Source organism: Hippoglossus hippoglossus, chromosome 6 (genome assembly GCF_009819705.1).
Source record: "Hippoglossus hippoglossus isolate fHipHip1 chromosome 6, fHipHip1.pri, whole genome shotgun sequence".
NCBI classification, from domain to species: domain Eukaryota; kingdom Metazoa; phylum Chordata; class Actinopteri; order Pleuronectiformes; family Pleuronectidae; genus Hippoglossus; species Hippoglossus hippoglossus.
This window is the reverse complement of record NC_047156.1, coordinates 4,486,897-4,503,254: the sequence shown is the minus strand read 5'-3', so window position 1 is coordinate 4,503,254 and position 16,358 is coordinate 4,486,897. Positions and strand designations below refer to the sequence as shown.

At 42.8% G+C, this 16,358-nt stretch overlaps 1 protein-coding gene across 7 annotated transcripts in view; it reads left to right on the top strand.

Moving 5' to 3' along the window:
• Window positions 1-2,362: 2,362 nt before the first annotated feature.
• cbfb (core-binding factor subunit beta) overlaps window positions 2,363-16,358 on the top strand; it is a 27,747-nt gene continuing 13,751 nt past the window's right edge. For 2 of the 7 annotated variants that reach the window (XM_034587452.1, XM_034587450.1), the window contains exons 1-4: window positions 2,363-2,915; window positions 3,422-3,508; window positions 9,935-10,051; window positions 11,090-11,119. In XM_034587452.1, the coding sequence (XP_034443343.1) occupies window positions 2,838-2,915; window positions 3,422-3,508; window positions 9,935-10,051; window positions 11,090-11,119 (312 nt within the window). In that variant the 5' untranslated portion in view covers window positions 2,363-2,837. The remainder of the gene's footprint in view (window positions 2,916-3,421; window positions 3,509-9,934; window positions 10,052-11,089; window positions 11,120-16,358) is intronic. The other 5 variants (XM_034587451.1, XM_034587456.1, XM_034587455.1 and 2 more) reach the window with 5 other exon arrangements.

Sequence of the window (16,358 nt, the reverse complement as noted above, 5' to 3'; positions counted from 1 at the left end):
AGCTAGGACAAAAACATATATATTTTTAAGTTTTATTAACTTTAAAGCAACACTATGTGTCCTTTTACTGAGCAACAGCGCCCCCTGCAGCCACACGTGGTGGCTAATTCTGTGCCGAAGAAACAACCGACTGATTACCCATGATCCCCGGCTTCCTGAAGCAGAGGAGCTGTGAAGAATCCACCAAACTTCTACAGATTTTCACATTTTCTTCAGATTCAAGTTTCCTCACTGTGGTTTTTAATGAGTTCTGCTATAAAAATAACTTGCATCTTATTTCTACTATTACATGAAAGTTCTAGATGTTAGAAACAGATCACACGTCTTCAGTTCTCCTCTGTTAGCTGGTGTGTGTGTGTGTGTGTGTGTGTGTGTGTGTGTGTGTGTGTGTGTGTGTGTGTGTGTGTGTGTGTGTGTGTGTGTGTGTGTGTGTGTTTTATTAAACCTTCATCATATGTGTTTTATTTTTCTCTCTCTTTGTCTCAGGGGATCTTATCTATTCACAAACAGCAACAAAGCAAAACAAACAACTCGTCACGACAGAACTACACTTGCGCGAGAATGCACACACACACACACACTCACCCAAACACACACACACACACACAAACACACACACAGACATGCAAACACTTTCAACCTGATGGTTCTTGTTCATAGTTTAATTAAGATCTGTGTTTAGGACTATGAAACTCCCCTTAGATGATAGTCATATTTACTTTGTGTGTGTGTGTGTGTGTGTGTGTGTGTGTGTGTGTGTGTGTGTAGGTAATGTGCTACATTTCAGGGGCGTGTATTTATCTGCCTGTTCATTGAATAATCAAACATTCATTCTTTATTAAGTTGCAAGTGCCAAAACGTCTCAGCTGCGGTAAAAATAAATTATCTGTCACTGAATCTGCGAGTGAAAAAAAACATGTTTTGCTTCGTTACATAATAATATAAACACGTTACTCGACTACACTGTGGGTGTTTGTGATATGATTGTGTTTGTCAGAGCAAAACAAATCTCCATCAACAAAGTCTCAAATGTACGACACATTAATGACAGACAGCTTTCACTACTGTTGATGTATGGGGTGGCCATCTTGGATTTGGAAGTCGTGGGGGGGGGGATGAGGTTCCTTCGACCTTCAGAGTCAAAAGTTCGACTTGAGGTAACGTTCCAGTTGCAACTTCCAGCTCTGAGCTCCGAGGTTTAATGGGAACGCACCAGCAGCCCTTCCCTCTCACGTCCGCCCCACACGGTCCATTCAGAGTCTCAATGAACCGAACCCCAACCTGCGTGTGTTGGGTCCGTGGGAGGAAGATGTCGTACCTGGAGGAAACCCACAGAGAAAAACGTACAAACTCCTCACAGAAAGAACCTGGAGCTGCTGCGGATTCGAACCCGGGAACAGTCTGTAGAGTTCATTGTCCTCGGAGGGATCGTTTCGCTCTGACAAACTGACTTCAGTGAGTAAAGTGAACATTCATGATCCCAGGAGGTTGTTCCGTATCTCACTCAAACATCCAGAAACACTTCCCGAGGATTTAAGGAGTTTTATTTTATCACAGAACCACACACACACACACTCTTCCTCCCTGCCACCTTTTCCTGTTTCCTCCTCCCTCCATACATATGCTTCATCTATGCCTCTCCTCCTCCTCCTCCTCCTCACATAAGGAACCTATAAAGTTCCTGCGGTTCCACACTTTGACGCGTGCGCAGTGGCGGCGCCGAGTAACGTGCGTGTGTGCGTGTAGTAGTATTATTATTGTGAATGGGGGAGGGGAGGGGGAGGAGGGTGAGGAATAGGAGGAGGCGGGGGGGCGGTATTTTGGGTGTACAGTCACAAGAGCGACTCGACGGAGCCAGGAAGTAGACTGTTGATGCCTTCAAGTGCTTCTCCAAAGTGCCGAAATTTTTACTTTTCATCAAAGCCATTGCGCGGAACGAAGAAACAGATCAAAGAGACTTTTGAGAGTGATTCAAAAGATTACAATTTTTTTTTTAAAAAGATACATACAAAATAAAAACAAACATTTAAGAGGTTGTTAACCTTTATGTTGTGTTGTTATTGTTTGTGCCTTTTATCCTATGACTTGTTTACTTTTTAAACTATTTCCTTGTTTGTTTTACGGAACCACGCGTATTTACAAACATAAATGATCATATTTCCTCATTGAACAACCTCTGTGCCAAATACGCACGATTCATGGCTTCGTCATTAAAGCCTCCCTCGTTGGGAGATGCAGCCACTTTCTACCACCGCGATCCTTTGTGCTCCAGACTTTTACGCGCAGTCTCGTTCCACGAGGACTTGAAAGTTGCAGGTAGGACGCAGGCGGAGCGCGCGCTCGTTTCTGGCCACTTGCTTTGAGATCACACGCGCGTCAAGGAAGAGAGAGAGAGAGGGAGAGAGGGAGAGAGAGAGGGAGGAGAGAAATACACAGACACACACACACACAGACACACACAAATTGAGCCTCATCTATCGCAGTGGGTTACTTAATCTGAGCCATTTGGAGCCAGAGGCGACCCGGAGCGCACAGGAGCCGCAGCCAAGGATCAGATCATCACAATAAAGATCAGCGGTGATAATCACACAGAGAAGCAGCAGCAGCAGCACATTGCTCCACACAGGGAACACACACACACTGACAGACACACACTGACAGACACACACACACACACGCTCAGACACGGAAGAGAGTTGAGTGAGAGAGGAGGCTGAGTGAGCGGAGGACGCACGGAAAAGTTCAACTTCTTCTTGTCACCGGATCGTTTTTTTTAGAGACACGAGCAAACAGGCCAGAGAGGAACGGGAGGTGAAGACCGAACCAGGCTGGAGAAGATGCCGCGGGTAGTTCCGGACCAGAGGAGCAAGTTTGAGAACGAGGAGTTTTTCCGCAAGTTGAGCAGGGAGTGTGAGGTGAGTCTGTCTGCAACACACTGGCTCCATTCACTCACACAGACACACACACACACACACTGCGGAAATATAGAGAGAAGAAGCAGAGCAACATGCTTCTTATGTCTCGTGTTTTCTAAGAATTCACTTCATCTACTTTTATTCTAACAGATAAATAAAAACCTAAAAATCAATAAAAGTGATAGTTTGATTTGATGATCCCCTGATGAGACACACACCTTTCATCCTGATTCTTTGTTTAATTATTAATATTTTTCTAAAAGCCAATGTGTTGCTGTCACTACTTTGCTGTTGTGTGTATTTTAAATGAGTTTCCACTAAAAGCACTAAAAGCACAATGATGCCTTTGGCCTGAAACAGGAAAATTCTTGTGGCTCATCTTCAAATTACACACCACAGCATCCACATCACTGTCAAACAGCCTCACACCACAAACACACGTTGTTCACTCTCTCTACACAACTGTGTGTTAAAGTCTTTTTCTTCTTCATGTCTTTTCCATGTAGATTAAATACACTGGGTTCAGAGACAGGCCCCACGAGGAGAGACAAGCTCGCTTCCAGAACGCCTGCAGGGACGGACGGTCAGAAATAGTGAGTCCACTCTTCTTTGTCTTTTTGAAGTTTCCAAAGAGAAGGGGTGGGGGGTGCAACGCTGATCACTGATGCTACTCTGCACAAAGACAGAAGTACAGACATTGTGTGCATGTGTGTGGTTATGAGGATGTGCACACTGACTCAGACAGACTTCACACGTCTGTAGTCTCTCCTGTAGTCGTGGGAACTGTTTGGCTTCTCTCTGCTTTTCTAAACTCTCGACCTTACTATGTCAAGACCATTGAGATAATGCAGGTTGTGATTTGATGCTATACGAGTGAAATAGAATTGAAAATTTTACGAATGGTTCAGATTTATCGATTTATCAGTTGGGCGATAAAAATCGTCCGATACGAGGTTTTTCACGGACGAATCGGTATCTGTGATTATGTTTGCTGATGTGAAAACATTTTATTTTTTCGAATAAACAATTCAGAAAAGATGTGACTATATATTTACATTTCACGTTGAAAAAAAAGTGTTTTATTTTCTTAATTCAATTTCTACATAATCGGTGGTATTTGTGTTTTGTTTAAGGTTAAACTAGAAAATATTATTACATTTCTTAGTCATAAGGGTTTGATACGACATTTTAGGAATAATCACCAATTTTTTAAATATATAAATCGGTCAATATATGTGTATTAGGAGTATTTTACTAGGTTGTAGTACAGACACGTGTTTTGTGAGATGAAACATCACAATGAAGGAAGATAATGAAAGAAACTTTAAAATCCTCCTCAGTGTCGAGTATGAATCTCAAGGTTGTTTTCATTTTAACAGACATATGAGCTCGTATCATGAGAACAGAGCAATCGGCTCAGTTTGTGCAGCAGTACAGTGTGTGTCTGTGTATGTGTGTGTGTCTGTGTGTGCGTGTGTGTGTCGGCAGCAGGAAGTAGACGTGTTATCAGACATGCAGACCCACCAGGCTTAACTTCACTCACAGACTCATCACTTCTTCCCTGTAGATTGTGCAGCAGCCGTCGTCATCACCACCCCTTTGTTTTGCAGTAACACACATTAACACGTGTGAAACCGTCTGTGGTGACAACAAACTCTGTCAGAGCTGTAATTTGGGGCCTAAGTTTGTTCACCTGAGGTAAATTCCGCGCGTCATTGTCTAATTTTAGTAACATGACGCAGATGCATTCGGCAAACAAAGGATTTCTACGACGTGAACAGAACCAATAACACAAAACAACACCCCTGCAATAAATACTATCAACTGTCAACACCCTACTTTTCCTCAGCATTAAAAATACTGAACCTTGATGCTGATCAGTCTTTGCCATACGTGATTTATCAGACACTTGATTGACTGATTAATAATCGAGGGAACAACCACCAAACGCCGCCTACTAATTAAAATAATCGTTATTTTGCAGCCAGATTTAAATTTTGGCCGTGAGATGCTTCGGTGTTGACTCAGAGCTGAGGTCTGTGGCCACACGTCGTGTCAACCCACATATGAGGGAGCAGCCATGTTGCAGCAGGAGATAGTTTGTTGTCACGCAGCTGAATCGTCTCCCTCCGGTTCCAAACCACACTCGTGTGCAGCCACGGGTTGTTTTTTTTCAAACGCAGCCGCTCGTCCGAGCTCGAGGTGGATGTGAAGAAATTATACTGAGTTTTTTTATGTCCAATAAAAACACGATGGTGTTAAATATATATTCAGGAATTTCTCTGAGGTACTTAGATGATATCAGCAAAATGTACTTAAAGCTGTGTTTGTTATTAGCTCCTGCAGTGAGGTGATCTTTTCATCTGTCAGCAGGATTATACAGAAACTGCAGAACTGATTTATTTGAAACCTGCTGGACGGGTCAGATAAGGACTTATTATCTTTTAATGCGGCTCTGGATCATTTCTTTCTTTTTCTTTAACATGTTGTTTTTCTCAGCTAACTAAAGTCACTCTGACCAGCACATAGTTCCACCAACAGTCCCCTCATCAAACCACATTTAAAGTCACCGGATCCGGATCTTTATTTTGCCGAGCACCAATTATCAGTCCCCTAAATATCCCTCTAATGAGGAAACAATGAAAATTTTGGAAAACGCACTTTATTACAATGTTACAGAAGGTGAAAAAGATCCTGTATCTGCCTCCTGATTCGGATCCGCACTTTAGTTTCATGTGTTCTTTCCATGAAAACACGACGTCCTTGGAGCAGATAAAGAAGTAGAGCTCTTTATAAAACATATAAATAAATCAGTGTGGAGGGCTAATATCTATGAACCGGTGAACTTTGGTGCAGATCTGGACGGTGATTCATATTTTGTGACTGAAAATAAGCACTTTTTCATTGGGGGGGATCTTTATTGGAGGTGAAGCTGATTCTTACAAATGTTCTTTCACTTAAGTTTGTTTGATTTTCTGTATAACAGTACATCAAACTGTATTGTATATGATCAATATAGGTTTTTATGACGTGTGTGTGTGTGTGTGTGTGTGTGTGTGTGTGTGTGTGTGTGTGTGTGTGTGTTCCCTGACCTCCTCCCCAAGTGCAGCTGAACCTGTTTGAACTTTTTTTTGTTTTTGTTTGTTTTGTTATTGCAAAAAAAACACACAAAAAACGAACAAGCGCTGGGTGCAGTGTTTGCGATGAGCAGTTTATAACTTTAAAGCGAGTCCGTACACATTCATATTATCATCGTGTAATTACTGTGGGCTCACGGTGTTTGTTTGAAACTTCCTAAATCGTGTCCTCGACACAGGGTGAGGCCCGGCCGAGAGGCCTCCGGGCTGCTGGCACCGACGCACACAAACACATGGCAACTCCTGCCGTCTTAGTCACCCGCGAGGTATTTTTCACAAACATGCTGTCATCATCGCTGGGGGGGGGGGAGGCCATATCTAGATTTACCATCTTTTAGTGAGACATGATGCGTGTGTGTGTGTGTGTCTGTCTGCCTGTCTGTCTGCGTCCATCTGTCTGTCTGTCCTCACTGTATTTATAAGCCTCCCTCTGCTGTGAGAATGGAGATTTTAATGGTTTGACGGCAGCTGTGACATCATGTCGCTGATTTAACCATCGGCCAGACGCCGCCGAAAGACCTCCTGCTATTTTCATGGCCGGCGCGAACAAGTATCAGACACAATGAGACGCGAACACGCTGCTCTCAAGGTTCACTTCTGCTTTTATAGACGAGACAGAGTGACACGGAAACAAACAGGCAGTGAACTGTGGTCGGATTATCGAGTGAACGCTGAATTTATCTGAAGTCGTCCTTCAATCAAAGGAGTTTTCTGTTTGGTAATGTGTCACCCGGACACGTGCAGGGTTCGACACTAACGGGATGTTTCCACATTCAGTTGGTGAAGCCTGAGAGTTTCTCTGTGCTCACCTCGAATCTGACATCACAGCCAGTTTGGAGGAGATTCGAGTTTCAATGATGTCGGGAAGTTCAACTTTTGAAATGAAAAATATTTGCACATTTAGTGATTTCTGGGTTTTTTTATGAGGCCGATGGAGTGAGTGTGAATTCAAAGTAGTGAATTGAATTTTTATTGTGGGGAAAAAAACAATGCAGACACTAATTAGCATGTATTTTTTATATGCAATAAAATAAAACAGGACATCTTTCTTGCCCCATAGACAAAACTTGTTATCAGATTAAGGATTAAAGATGACTAACACATTTTGAATCATACAACTGTAGATTTAGGCTGCTGTCATTTCTTGCATGTAGTAATAGCAGATGTGCAGGTTAAAGAGAAGGAGAAACTGGTTAAGTAAATAAATTAAAGAGCTGTTAAAGAGTCTTTAAACGCTTATTACTGTGAAGATATTTATTTTCCATCACTGCAAATTAAAGCAGAAACACTGTGTAAATAGTTGTCTTTACATTGTTTTGCCTTCAATTGTGTTTTAAGAGATTTATTAACAAAGTAAATGGATAGACTTTACGTCTTTATACTGAACATGTTGCATGTTTATATATTACATGGGATATGTCTTGTTTTAGAATAAATAATATATGTATTAAATATATAAACCTTGAACTACATGTCTTATCCTCTGCATTATATTTTTAAGATGTCGTGTTTGTACTTTATCATGTAAAATGAAAGTATTCGCCAGTTTCTAGGAATCAGAAAACATCACACACACACACACACACACACACACACACACACACACACACACACACGTTTGTGGCTGGAATCACAGGGCGACTCTAAAATGTTCAGGTTCGATTTGATAAATGAGACGATAATTCAAAAATAAATTTCCTTCTGCTCAGCTCATTAGAGATGAGTCACTTTCTAAACTACTATTGATTTTCATGCTGCGCTGCGTCTCTCTCTCTCTCTCTCTCTCTCTCTCTCTCTCTCTCTCTCTCTCTCTCTCTCTCTCTCTCTCTCTCTCTCTCTCTTTGTCTCTGTCTCTCTTTTTACTTTTATTTCATTTCCTTTGCTCTCTTCTCCTTCGTCTTCTCTTCATCTCACTTCCATGTCCTCTCTCTCTCTACTTTCTTTACATTCATCATGTCGTCTTTGCCGTTCTTTCCCCTGGTCCCTCTTCCTCTTTTTCGTTTCTCTCTGCTTCACTCACTTTTTCTTCCTCCTCCTTTGTCTCTGTGTTTCCCTCCATCTCTCTCTCTCTCTCTCTCTCTCTCTCTCTCTCTCTCTCTCTCTCTCTCTCTCTCTCTCTCTCTCCTCCCTCAGACTCTCCTTCCCTCTCTTTCTTTTCCAGCAGTAGTAGGCAGCAAATTGGTATCAGATGGTTGTAATCCAATACTTCAAATACAGCAGAAACGATGACTCGGGTGTTCTCTGAGCTCTCGTTTCAGTGTGTGTGTGTGTGTGCATGGGTGTGTGAGACGTTTCTTCTTTGTGTGTCCATGTACACACTTAATAATTTTCAGCTTTCCTTTATTCCTCTCTTCTTCTTCTTCTTCTTCTTCTTCTGCTCGGTGTTGCTCTCTCCTTCATCCAGTGTTTCCCTTTCATGCTCTCTCTCTCTCTGATGAGGAACAGATTTGACAGGGTGCATAATTCATATGCTTCTAGCTTCAGTCGCAGCCCTAATGCCCTTAGTATTGATCTGTCCCAGCAAAGACAACACAGCACACACACGCACACAAAGACACACACACACACACACACACACACACACACACACACACACACACACACGCACACAAAGACACACACAGAAAGACACACATGCATTAGAAAAACAGCCATTTCTAACTTGATTTTCTGTCTCTCTGTAATTCATTGCTTTCTGACTGCAATAGAGAAATGCATTCTATTGATTTTAATTTTATTTATGTTTCTGTATGTGTGCGTGCACGGACGTGTGTGTGTGTGTGTGTGTGTGTGTGTGTGTGTGTGTGTGTGTGTGTGTGTGTGTGTTTATCTTGAGAGAGTCATTTTACAGAAATCAGAAAACGAGTAAAAGCTACATTATGATGTGATTACATGTGTGTGACGGGAGACGGGCAGGAGTTCACTCTGAGCTTTTGTTTTAAGAAGAGAGCGGTTAGACCGAGAAGAAACTCTGGGGGGGGGGGAAGGGGGGGAAAGGAGACATTTATGTAAACTTTGGCAAATTTAAACCCTTCCAGACCCAAATATGATATTTAATTATTCAAACATTCAGTTAGGTTTGCAACAACCATCTGAAAACGTTTTTTCTTAAACCTCTGCTGCAACTAAACTAAAATATTTTAAAGTGTCTCTCCAGCAGTTCACTATATTATCTCCATAAAGATGGACGACCTCGCGAGACAGAACATTTCTAAAAGGAATTTCCCAGATCGAAGCAACTTGACTTTTAGTGAAGTTTGAGTCAAACTCCCAAAACCACTATGATCCTTCATTAGACCTTTATGAAGCCAAAGTATTCGGTGTGGGTGCTGCCATCTTGTGCTGGTGACGTCATTTAGAGCCAGAGTGTCCACAGTAGCGATTGCGGCGTGAAGCCGACATATCAGGGTCCCGCAGATTCGTGGGCTTGACCAATCGTGAGTCAGTCTCAGCTGTCAATCGTGATGTTTCCCCCTGTTTTTAAAGCAACTAATTAAAATCAAACGTACCAGAAAAAATGAACAATCATCAGTGTGATAGGAACTAACTTAAATGACAGAAACCAGCTTCCGGAAATATTTTTTCAACATTTTATTATCTGCCGTTGCCCAGGTGACGTTTGTGAGCTATACTGCAGCCAGCCACCAGGGGGGCGATACATGTATTTTCTGTCTGTTTGATTGTACGTATTATTTTTTTGAGTCACAACAGTTTCCACAAACAATCTCGTGTCACGCTTGTGTTTGTTTTGGAATCTTTCTGCCCCCTAGTGGTAATGTGGGGAAAAATATCACTTGAGGCAGCTTTAAGTTTTTTTAATTTTAAGCTTGTCACTCATAACTGACTCCCCCTCTCTCCCCCCCCCCCCCTCTCTCTCTCCAGGCCTTTGTAGCTACAGGCACCAACCTCTCTCTCCAGTTCTTTCCAGCCAACGTGCATGGAGATCAGCGACAGGTTCCTACGAGGGAATATGTTGACTTTGAAAGAGAGACAGGAAAGGTAGGACGAGTGCAAAACATCCACGCACCCTCTCAAAGACACACACACACACACACACACACACACACACACACACACACACACACACACGTGACGTACACACACATGTCTCTCCATTTCCCCTTCACCTGTTGCAAAGGTCACACAGTCCGAGTTGCAGCAGATGGAAGGTGAAAAGAGATATTGTGATTAAAATCCCCAAAACGCCTCTTTAGTCAGTCATGTGACCTTGGTTCATCCCAACTCGATGTTTGACAGAAAATAGAATTTGCAGAAACAAGTCCGTTTCCTCCTACTCTTTTGCTTTCTGTTCCTCTTTCATTTCATGAAATGAAAATGAGTCCAACACAAAGACAAAAAAACACTTTGTGTGAGTTTAAGAGTGACAATGTTAAGCCTCATTCTCCTGATCACACGTGTGAGTCCATCATGTGCGTCTCATTAGAGCTCACGGCTCTCGACAGAAGGCAGATTGATGTGGGGCCATGTTAACGTCCACAAAGTCAAAGTAAAGGGAACAATTCATCTTGATCCCCTTCGTACAGCAGCACACGCTGAGCCGGTCACACTGGTCAAATCATTGCCGAGCGTCCTGTCGCACAACGGATCAATAAGGAAAAACATTTCAAGTCAAAGTGAAACAACGTAAAGAGCTCAGAGGATGTTAGTTTGCTGCTGTTGTCACAGTGACATCCACAATACAGTGGAGCTGCTGCTGTGTTTATGTGTATGTTAATTGTCTCCCCTGGTGCTAAGTGTGTGTGTGAGTGTGGGTCTGTGTGTGTGTGTGTGTGTGTGTGTGTGTGTGTGTGGGTGGGTGTATGTGTGGGTGTATGTGTGTGTGTGTGTCAGAAGGCCCTCCACGGACACTGGCCAGCTGAAATGAATGCCGGCTGGCAGCTCATTAAAAATGCATTCTGGGAGAATCAATAGACCTCCGTGGCCCAAGGCTGACGGACTAATCTCACACACTGTTAATTATTTAACACAAGTGCTCTGATAGTTGGTAAAGGTGTGTGTCTGTGTGTGTGTTTATAGGTGTCAGACAAAGACAAAAAGAATGCGCGTGTGAGTATTTTCGACAACATCATCTTCTTTGTCACCTTGATGCTAGTTTTAATGAGGCTAGCAGTTACACACACACACACACACACACACACACACACACACACACACACACACACACACACACACATCTGAGGATTCTTATAAACATCTCTGTCATGTGCTCTTTTCATCCACAATCATCTATTGAACTGAAAAACAAAAGTCATGCTCCTCACAGTAACTTGTGTTTTTTTCATCCTCCTCCAAACACGAGACACAAGTTTAATGTTTCTCTCGTTCTTCTTTGTGATATTCTTTCATGTCCCTCTTGTATGAAACATGACAGGCGAGTGCAGGATGTGTTTTCACGAGTGCACTGCACTGTAAAAAGATGTTGAGACAACTTCACTCAGCGGCAGAGGCTTTAATTGTTTGTTTAGTGTATATTTTTAACACACACACACACACACACACACACACACACACACTCTGCCACTGCCACCTCTGGACCTCCCTGCAGAATACAACTGTCAGACCAGGGTAGAAATCTTGTGTACGTTGCAACTTCTTCTCTTAATTACTGCACACACACACACACACACACACACACACACACACACACACACACACACACACACACACACACACACACACACACACACACACACACACACACACACAGACACACACACACAGATCTCTGATGCATGGGGGAAAGTTCGAGCTTTCGCAACACAATACAGCTTTTTATTGTTTGGCAAAATATTCCATATCACCTAAAACTGTTTAATACTTTTTCCCCTTTTGAAATGCTTGGCTTCTTTTTTCCCGCGTTTTCGTCAATTTCCTTTCTGCAAGACCAGAAAACCATCGAATGACCAGTTGTCGTTCCCAGTAACAGTGGAGGGAAATCTGATTAAAAGACAAAGACTGAAAGATAAACTGAAGAGGGGCAGAGGAGGATGAGACAGTAGCTCACGAGCTGTGCTTCAGACCCAAACTGCAGCTCTGGCCCCGTCTTTCTTTATTTTTATTACTTTCCCCCACATGTTTTCTCTCTCTCAGATTCCCCTGCTCCTTCCTCTGTTTATTTTTCTTGTGGCATTTTATATGCACGTCCATGCTGCACGTCTCTCTCCTCCATCCCTCCCTTCTTCCCTCTTTCCACTCCTTGTGTTTTTCTGCATGCATCCTCGTTCCCACCGTGCATCCCCCTGCTCCCTCCGTCGATCGCCTCCTCCCTCGTCCGCTCGGCGCCCCCCTCCATCCGTCCCTCTCTCCCGCCTTCGTTTTCCAAACACAGACGGTGCCAAACCAAAAGGGTAGCGCAGCCAGGTTGAACTTGGCGGCTAAATATACTGTGTGTGTGTGTGTGTGTGTGTGTGTGTGTGTGTGTGTGTGTGGGGAGATGGGGGGGAGAGTAGAAGCACAGTGCTAATGGGAGCCAGCTGTGGTGGAGGTTAATTTTAGTGCTAGCTGCTAACTTGATAGCAAGCATTAACCCTGTACTGGACATGAGTTGTAGCATCGACGGCCTTAGATTCAACAGACTGCAGTTTGTGTTGTTGTGTGTGTCTGCGACGACCCTTTATTGAGGTCAAAGAACCTCATGTTACCACAATAACACAAACAAACTGAGCGATTGAGGCAGTGAGACCAGCAGCTCTTTGTTCTGTGAAGTAAAACTACTGTTTACCTCAATGGGCTCTGGTGGCTTTTAACTTAGTGATAAAATGGCTGTTTCTGTCTAAAATAGCATTTCATGCATAAAGGTCAATTTAGTGTACGTTTAATTTTTCTCCAAATCAAACTGGTGTTTCCCCGTCATTATCGGAACTGTGGCGGCCCGCTTTATTCTTATTTGTCCCGCTACATAACAACATACGAGATCTCTGACCTGGTGTTTGAATCAGTTTCTGGATTTTATAGCTGCATGCTCGCACTATCGTCCGTAAAGTTTTTACCATCCACGCAGACGGTCACACCTCGGAGTTTCAAATTGCAGTTGTGCACGTTCATTTCTCCCTTAAGTTACTGCACCATTTCAATCTGAATCTGTCAAATGTTTGTTGTGCTTCCTGATAAAAGGCTTTTCACTCCTCCTGTGTCCTGCAGGAAAAAACTGATACTGGTCATTCTCACTCTCTTCAGATGTTAACCGCTGATGCTGCGCCTAATGCGCCACAGCTTTTTGAAAATAGATCCAAGTAAAGTGAAGAGAACTTGAGTGTGGAGCGCTACTGGTGAAACATGTTCAACTGATTAACATGTCAGCAGCTCAGGAGCAGCGACTGCTGATCTTCATTATGCTCCCATTACGTTTTCACTTAAGTGTCGAAGTGAAGGGAACTTAGCCGAGGCGACTGTTCTGGGCACAAACTGTTTTTTCAGTCAGGAAAACACGTCGAGATGTGGTTTGGAAACTGTCTCCGTTACAGATCGTCTGTTGCTGGAAAAGTCATATCTGAGGATGTGACTTTGGACAGTGAGATTAATAATAATAATAATAATACTGGTAACCCGCAGGAATCAGGTTTGGAAGGTAGTCTCTATGCGTATCTGTGTGTGTGTGTGTGTGTGCACAGTGAGTGTGTCTGCAGCACTGCCCCTGCATGCCGATGAGACGCTGGCGCCACACTGACGTATGCAAGTCTACACACAAACATATGAACAGTAAACAAGAGTGAGCAGAGAGAGAAACGAGTGAAAAGAGGCAGAAAGAGACAAAGAGACATTAGTGGTCACGTGGAGGAGGAGTGAATGTGAAGCAGATGACGGTCTTTCAACTTTATGATGGAGGAGGGTGGACTGTGGGGGGGGGGGGAAGTTCAAACGCAGAACCGAGAACAGACACACACGTGTGCAGAGCTTCATTCATTCTCATAGGTCGGAATTTACAACATTTATCAGACATCAATATCATCAGTTTTCTTCTATCCAATTAACCAGAGAGAATCCGATCAATAAACGATAATCTGCAAGAACAAAACTTACACACTCACTTTTTATTTGTTCGGCCTTTTGAGGATAAAAGTCTTTGCACAACCAGTACGTATTTTTCATATGAACTTTTGAAATCCGTCATCCAATAAAAAATGCTGATTTATGTCTGAGAACAAACACTAATTTAAAAACAAAACAAAAACTAAAGCTTCAGCCCACAGAAAATCTAAGTAATTCAATCTACTGTTAATATAATTACTTGATAACCATAAAGTATTTCTGTTTCTGTTGCCTTCAAATTAATGCGTCAATTCCCAGCTTTTAGTTTCTACTTAGTTTCTATTTGCTCTCCACATCATATGATTAGATTCCTTTATTGTCCTGGTGGAGGAAATAAGTAGAGTAAGAGAATTGGCAAATATGGACACAGCTGGAAACTGGGTAAATATTTTATTGTACCTTTGCAGACGTGCAGCTCCACACCTAGAACAAACTTTACTCTACAGGTCGGATCAAACACCTCGTGCACTATCCATACGGTTTTTAATACTTTAAACCTGAAGTTAATAAAAATCTTGATTCATCTATTCAACCACCTGAGAAAGTTCAATCCAATCAATACTAGAACCGGATTGTTCAGTGTTGTTCTGGTTTACAGTCATTAGCAAGTTCTGATGTTCAGTCAGTGTTTAAACATGGCGTCAAAAAGTCAACACGACTGATACCTCCTTCAAATGACTGTCAGCGAAATAGTTCATCTGTGCGTGTGTGTGTGTGTGTGTGTGTGTGTGTGTGTGTGTGTGTCTGTGTGTGTGTGTGTGTGTGTGTGTGTGTGTGTGTGTGTGTATCCTTTTCTACTTGAGGTTCCTGGGTTTCAGCAAAAAGGCAGAGAGAGAAATTTCTTCATTCTTTATCAATGTAGATTCAAATTCTTCAAAACGTTGACGGCAGTGATATCTCTCTCTCGCTCTCTCTTTCTCTCTCTCTCTCTCTCTCTCTCTCTCTCTCTCTCTCTCTCTCTCTCTTTCTCTCTCTCTCTCTCTCTCTCTCTCTCTCTCTCTCTCTCACACACACACACACACAAGCTCTAAAATGATTTCCTATCCGACGCCTCTATTACCCTCAAATGTATTCATCAGCTTTAACTCTTCTCCTCTGTCCAACTTCAAGTGTGTGTCTGTGTTAGTGAGTGTGTGTCTGTGTTAGTGTGTTAGTGTGTATGTGTGCGCTGTGCAGTGTGTGGTGTTATGTTTCCCTTTGAACGGAAGCTATGCCATTAGTGCGTGATTTGTCAGTGACATCATCAAAGCCAGACCACTAATTGGTTCCCTCTGCTTCTGCTGCTGTTCTTGCAATCGACCGCGTGTGTGTTTGTGCGTGTGTGCACGTGTGTGTGTGTGTGTGTCTGTGTGTGTGGAGGATTGTGTTTTTCATCTTGTGTGTTCTGAGTGATTGTTTGATACATTTCAATGAAGCATTTCTAGTTTAAATAAGTATAAATGAACTTTCTTTTCCTAGAGTCCCTGAAGAGACGTTCATGCACGACAAAACTTCTTCGCTTTAAACATACACACACACACACACGTACGCACACGCAAACACACACATTGTCCGACTCCTCCCACAGAGTGTCATATTTACTGCCCCAGGCCTCAATTACCACACCCACTCCCATAATGCACTGCGGCAAACATACAGACAGGGTGCTCTGTTTATATGCTGTTTGTGTTGGCATCATTTTATGTCTGTGTGTGTGTGTGTGTGTGTGTGTGTGTGTGTGTGTGTGTGTGTGTGTGTGTGTGTGTGTGTGTGTGTGTGTGTGTGTGTGTGTGTCAATATTGTGAAGAAGAATAACTAGAGCCAATCGGTTCAGACAGAAACCTGCAGGGCCGTCAGTCTGGTGTGAAATCCTGCATGTGTGTGTCAGCCTTCGTTCCTCTATTCTTAGTCTGTCTCTTCCAGTAACACAACACAGCTCACCTGTGAGGACGTGTGTGTGTGTGTGTGTCTGTTTGTGTGTGTGTGTCTGTTTGTTTGTGGGTCAAAAGGCCAAATCATGTTTCTGTCCCCTCCTATGTCTGGACAGTCGTAACCTGCCTTGAACTTGATGGTGTTTGAATGAGTTGAACTGAACACATGAGAAAAAGAGTTACCGATTGTTAAATTTACATACATTTCATTGAGTTTTGTGTATTTTGGAGCTTCCAGTCGATCCTTCAGTGCAACTGTCTTCCCCGTGTCTCTCTCTGACTCTCAGGCTGCAGATAGAGTTACCAAACCAATGTGTGGATTTGCATGATATTTCCATGTTCATGAA